Source organism: Psammomys obesus, unplaced genomic scaffold (genome assembly GCF_907164565.1).
Source record: "Psammomys obesus unplaced genomic scaffold, mPsaObe1.curated_primary_1811, whole genome shotgun sequence".
Taxonomy (NCBI): domain Eukaryota; kingdom Metazoa; phylum Chordata; class Mammalia; order Rodentia; family Muridae; genus Psammomys; species Psammomys obesus.
Genome location: NW_026596057.1, coordinates 7,233,475 through 7,240,126, shown reverse-complemented (window position 1 = coordinate 7,240,126; position 6,652 = coordinate 7,233,475). Strand labels below are relative to the sequence as shown.

The following is a 6,652-nucleotide window of genomic DNA, read 5'->3' as shown; positions in this document are numbered from 1 at the left end:
TCTATCTATCTATCTATCTATCTATCTATCTATCTATCTATCTATCTATCTACCTATCTACCTACCTATCTATCTGTGTGACAAATGTACACCTTCAGGAACATGTTGAGGTCAGAGGCTGACACTAGATATCTTCCTCTGTCGCTTTCCATCTTATTTTTTGTGCTAGGGTCCCTCACTGAACATGAACTCACTGCGTTGGCTATACATGTATGTATAGCTGTCCAGTAGCTATACATACTGATCTGGCTTTGCCTGGCCACATAGGTATGTCCCACTCGCACCAGACTTTTATGTGTTTTCTGGGCATCCAAACTCATACCCTCATGCCTGTGGGGCCAAGCACTTTATGCACTGAGCCATCTCCCAGCCCTACCCGGTGGCTTTCAAACAAGGAAGACATGTATCTGGATTATATAAACACACCTAGTACTTGACTATGGATGCTTATCTCTAAGTGGCTCTTACTCATGATTTGTCAGATTTCCTGCTAACTCACAAGGAGGTTCTTCCTGACCTGCTTCCATTATTGCATCCTGTCGGGGCCACGCCTGCTAGGAATCACAACTCCCATCCTGGCGGGCCTGGAGCCTCCTCCTCCACTCCCCTGCTGGTGGCACAGATGCCCTACTCACAGAGAATTTCCACAGGCCCCCGACGTCATTACTCCTCTCAAAGCAGGTAGGCTCCAGCCCCTCCTCCAGACAGCTCCTGATAGAGGCCAGGCCACTGATGCCAGCTCCAACTATGGCCACTCTCCTCTTCATGGGTGCCTGTGGAGAGGGGCAGAGATCACTTCCAGAAGCATTTCCGAGAATATATTTTGTATTTGTATTTGTATATTTGTATTTGTTTTTGGTTTGATAGGAAATTTTACTTTGGCATGTGAGAAAACATTGACAGAGTAGCTCAGAATTCCTGTTAGTAATCAAAACACATTTTGCACTTTCTGTTTCTTAGAAAAAAAAAAAAGGCAGCTGAACAAAGCCACCTGGACCTTGAGATTTGTGATCCAAATCACTAACGCTACCTTTGGTAACCTTATGTTTAAAAAATGTGCCTTGTGTATGTGTGTGTGTGGGGGGGGGGGCGGGGTGTTCACTCATGTGAGTTAGAATGTGAAAGCAAAATGTATTAAGCATTTTGTTTTCAGTCAGCTCCCCAAATAAAGAGATTTACACCTAAGCTGAGTAAACACTCACACACACTACACATCTACAGCCAAGTTTTATACATACCCACTCTGCACATATGTTTATATGTAAAGCAAACCAGGATCTATGCATAGATGTGTGGCAGTTCCTCTGGGTGAGAGGGTGGTTTCATGACCATCTGCAGATGCTCAGGTTCCTTCTGTAAATGACCTCGTATTTTGTCTAACCTACTGACTCCTGTATCCTTCAGTTCATCTCTGGATTATTTATAGTTCATAGTATTATCAACTCTATGGAAATACTTGCTTTGCTGTATCACTTCAGAATAGTATCAAGAGAGGGAAAAAAAGCCTGCCTGTGTATATTCAATACAGGTGCAGCCCTCATAGTACTAACTGTATCATCGGTTCATGGCTATTTGAATCTTCATATGTGAAACACACATGCATACACTCACACATGCATGCACACTTATACACATGACAGACATGTATGCATGCATATGTCTATCTTACTTGACATAAGACTGGGAATACCCGTATCTCAGTATGTCAGGTGACCACTTCTTTTGCTCCCTTAAAACAACTTCCTTCCATTATTATACATTTTCAACTCCTTTTTTTTTTGTTTTGTTTTAGCATCTACCACGACCCCTCTACTTTTCTTTTTTAGGTAAAATTCCTTACCTCTGCAAACAAAATACTTAGATGATGAGAATCATGGTCTGTGATTCCCAGGGAAAATGAAGACCGGACACCTTCCTGAGTGACATGCCACACTCATTCTAACCACACTGAAGGTAAGGTCACCTAACTTCGTCCACCCACCTGACCCTCCTTCGTGCTCCTCCATTCACCTGTAAGGGTCCCTGCCCCACCCCCAGCCCTTTGCAATAGATTTCTTTCTCTACCTTTTCTTTGTCTTTCTTTCTCCTCTGTGGTTAAGCCTCTGGTCTTCAGGGGAGTCTGAAGGAGAAAATGCTGCACATCTGGGCTGTGCGTGAGCATGTGTAGGGGGCGTTGTTGGAATAGGGAGGAGCTTCTCTTAAAGAACCAATCCTTTGCCCTGTCACAAGTGAGCACACACCCCTGCGGTGCTGAGCAGGTCTTTGGGTCACCTCTCTTGTCACTCAGGCCTGCTTTCCTGCTAACAGTAGTTACCAACTTCCAAATTTACCCCCAGGTCCTTTCCTCAGAGGACAGGTTCTCCTGTCTATGGTTCTCGACTCCATCTTCGTAGGTGTAATCCCAAAATTTACCTTATGTTCCTTATTTGTAGGTCTTTCATGGTAGCCCACGGTAGCCTCCTAAACTCCATTGAAATTTATTCACTATTTGAGATAGAGCAGAAACACAGATGGCTCTTCTGTTCTGCCAGATATGGGGGATCATCCTTGGCTTGCCAGTCACCAATACAACAAGTAGACCTGGTCCTGGGCTTCCCCTGATTTAGAAAAATTGTATCATTCACAGGAACCACACTGAGGGTGTTGTGAGACCTTCCCCAGCAGCTTTGAAGCTAGAGCTTGCAACTGGATTTTAAAGGAATTCCACAGGGAAGAGTTTGTAAGTGAATGTGCCTCTCGCCACCTCAATTTATTCTCCTAAGGGACCTCCAGAAGGAAGGGGCTTCCACTGTCCTCCCTCTGCTCAGGAGGGGAGAGTCTGCCAGGAAGGCAGAGACCTGGCAGGAGACTGTCTGTTCTTTAGGACCATCACTGAGCCATCATCTCCACCAGTCAACCTCTTCTACACACAGAAATAGGCCTCAGCGTCCGAAGCTGCCCGACATTTGGTCAGAATGGACCAGGGACATATGGTAGTTACGAGAGCGTGTTCTATACACGGAGTGACAACGTCAGCAGAGTGGAGCTCAGCTTTTCAGAAAGCAGTGAAGAATAAGCCAGCACTTAAATATGCTCACAAAACTTGGTTAGGTACCTAACGTCAACCCAAGCCACTTGGAAAAGTAACTCTACAAAGCTTTATTTTCTGTTAGTAATCTAAAGCATGTATCTTGGTTTGTTCCATTCAAAGATTTCTATCTCTGAAAAGCTGAGACTTAGTTGTTTGTTGAATATGTGCTTTCCAGAGGCGGCATCTCTGAGTGAGTGTGCTCACAGAATGCCTCACAGTCCAGGACAGGAGGAAGCACCTGTGCTTTTAACAGTGAGCTCGTACAATGACTGGCATGTGTGGAAAAACAGACATATGGTCAGTGTTAGGTCATGTTTTTTTTTTTTGTTTTTTTTTTTTTTTAAGTGGCCGAATGCAGAATGATGACCATTTGTTAATGCACTTGATTTTTAAAGAAAGCACTTGCTTCCAAAGGGAGAATAATTATATGGGAAGATAGACATGCACAGTTTCCATTTTGGTGGAAATAGTTGGCCGAGTCAAACTGAAGACAAATTGGTTCATGTTCATGCAACAACAGGTGAAGCTGACACTCTGGAGACAATTCGAGTGAGATCCTTGGCTCATCTCTTGGATCCTCCTGCAGGTCTCCCTCAGTGACACCGATCCAGCATCCACACAATTGGACTAGAAACATCGTCAGGTTGACCTTTGCTGACAGGTAAAAATGGTTATATATCCAGACCTGCCAATCTCTTTATACCTCCAAAAGGAGAAACACAGGCTTCTTCTTCTTCTTTTTTTTTTTTTTTCAAATTTTATTGAGACCTAAGTTTTCTTTTTCATTTTATTTTTAGAAACAGGGTTTCTCTGTGTAGCCTTGGCTATCCTGAAACTTGCTCTGTAGACCAGGCTGGCCTCGAACTTAGAGATCCACCTGACCCTGCCTGCCCGAGTGCTAGGATTAAAGGCGTCCTCCGCCACAGCCCGACAAGACCTAACCGGTTAAAGTTACACATCTTTAGAATTTATTTCTGCATGTATGTGTGTGTATGTGTGAGTGTGTGTGTATACATGTGTGCATTCCAAGCAGACAACCTTGAATGTCACCCTCAAAAACACTATCCATCTCTTCCTGATGAAGGGTCCCTCAGTGACCTGGAGCTCGCTGAATAGACTATGCTGTGGCCAGAGATCCTCAAGCATCTTCCTGTCTCCATTGTCCCAGTGCTGGAATCAGAAACGCATAGCACCGTGCCTGGATTATCTTCAGATCGTTTCTAGGGATTCTCCAATTCTCACAAGGCAATTACTTTACCAATGGGGCCGTCTCCCAGGCCGCACCCTTGTGCTTTAAACTGTTTGCTAGAGTTAGAAGGCATTGGTCCACTGTTTCATTATTTGGGTGCCCTGTTCTTCTACTTATTGGCATTTGCCAGTATGTTTTACAATTCCATATGGTCTCTGATAAATGCTTATTGTTGGAGAAATTAATAAGTGGTTTAATTCCCTGAGAGAAGGGTTGGGGTTCTAAAAAGCTACGATGTATAATGAATGTATTACGGTTGTAACAGAAGGCTTGTACTATAAGATATAGAGATCTTACCCAGCAGGGGAAGCAAACAGAGTCTGTACAAGCTGCTATTACATTTTAATTAGAAAAACAAACAATTCTTTAAAAAGCAACTCTTTTAAATGTATACACAAGCACATGCAGGCACACCTATACAATCCATCATAAACTCTAACTCCCGAGAAAAATGCTGATACATGCAACACCAAGCTGTTTATCTGCCCTACCCTGTTGAGGGGAGGACCCATATGCGCGTGAATGAGAGAGCCAGGATGAAACAAAAAACGAACAAACAGGACATTAAACACGCACAAAAATATTCTTACTGAGAAAAAGGAAACAAAATGTTCTAGAACTTAGGCAGTAAGATTACGTGTATCATTCTGGAGACAACCAGCCAGAGCGAATTTGGACATGTGTTTCGGACAAGGTCTGCTGTGAATCACTGCGCTCTTGGACCTTTGAGTGCACTGTTGGGCAATACCGAGTCGAGCGCTGGCTCCGACCACAGGGGCTACGGGCTTCTTTCACTCAGCGTCCTTGGCCAAGGGGTAAGGTCCTCACACTGCAAATGTTACTCCGCAGGCGAGAACCAAAGGGGAGGCTACAGCTCCGAGTTCCCACCTGCAGCAGAAAGCCTGAGAGGATAGCAGCCCTCATTCGAGCCTTCCTGATAAAGAGCCCTGTGGCATGAGAATGCTTACACTGTGACTTGGGATATTTCTTGTCTTGGCTGGGGGTTGGCAATAGGGGCCAAGATAAACTACTGGGTTCCATGCTATTCCCCAGACCACAGGCGCTGGAACTGGTATTAGGAGCAGGGACATAGGTCAGAGTTCAGGCCAAAGCGCTTGGCTGCTCTGTTGCTGCCTTCTACATGTGGGCCCTGACAGTGAAGCCAGGGACCCTCCTAAAGCTAACAGGATGCAGAGCTGGAGCCTTTTAGCTAATGTCAGCTTGAGAGTCATAACTGACAATTTAAAAATTACTTTTCCCTTCGATTCATATAATTGTATAATTTAAAAATCAGGATTAAATTTCAAATTAACATCACCAGATACCCAGGACAGTTTTTCAATTTATTGGCCTATTCTTGGTAATTCTGGATATTTATCCCTCCTGGAATATAGTTGCTGATATATGCCAATTGTGCTTGCCTGGCATAAAGAAAAACAACAAAGCTCCTGTGCGTAGTGGTTTCCAGCTATTCCAATAAAGAAGTCTCGCTATCTCTGTGAGCCATTTATAGACCAATTATGTTTTTATGTTTAGACAAAAAATAAGGACCTTAGCTGAAAGAACTTTAATTGGTTTATTCAATTTGTGACTTACTAATTCAACACGCATTTCGTGAACGCATGGTACACGTCAAACACTGAGGGAGATGCTGAGGACAAAGAAATTTATAAGGTATAGCACAGAGTCTGGCCAAAAAGACAGCATAAACAGTTAACGCTACTATAACACATGCACACACATGTTTTTATATGTTAACTTAGTAAATACTTGCCTACACGATACCAGGTAATGTTCTAGAACCCACTGCACCTTCCAAGCATGCATAGCCAAGCAATCTCCATATTGGTGTTCTCCGATTTTACTACTAATTGCCCAACGACAATATTTCATATTTAAAACAGAAGGCTGAGTTGTTAGTCCATCTCATTATCTCTCCCGACGCCAGGCCAAGATCAAAAGAGAAGATATGTCATTTATTGATCCAGAAGTAGTTTAAACATCATGGAGACAGGCTATTGTTTAAAAGATAGAATAGTTTGAAATTACCTTAAAAAGTTCAGAGTTCGTGAAAATGCTGTATGTTGGAATAAAAATGTTGTGCTAGCTATCACCACTGATTAATCAAGTTGATTTGGAGAACAGAGTGCAGTGGTTTATGTAAGCCCTGGTACATTGTACTTTTGTGAACTGGATTTTCTGGCTTGGCTTCTGAAGGTGTTGGAAGATATTCAACTGCTCTTTGATCTTTTCATTTGAGAACAAAAAGCACCATGTTTAAGCACGTAACTCAGCTTCTGATGCTGGAATTATCTCTCGTTTGCTGATAATGT

General features: G+C 43.2%; 1 protein-coding gene across 2 annotated transcripts in view; it reads right to left on the bottom strand.

Annotated features, from left to right (window-relative positions):
- LOC129689321 (flavin-containing monooxygenase 3) overlaps positions 1-6,389 on the bottom strand; it is a 25,869-nt gene extending 19,480 nt beyond the window's left edge. The window contains exons 1-2 of one of the 2 annotated variants that reach the window (XM_055624461.1): positions 6,369-6,389; positions 636-773 (exon numbers count right to left, since the gene is read on the bottom strand). In XM_055624461.1, coding sequence (XP_055480436.1) covers positions 636-767 — 132 coding nt within the window. In that variant the 5' untranslated portion in view covers positions 768-773; positions 6,369-6,389. Of the gene's footprint in view, positions 1-635; positions 774-2,064; positions 2,152-6,368 lie in introns of those variants that run through there. The other variant, XM_055624460.1, reaches the window with a different exon arrangement.
- Positions 6,390-6,652: the final 263 nt, after the last annotated feature.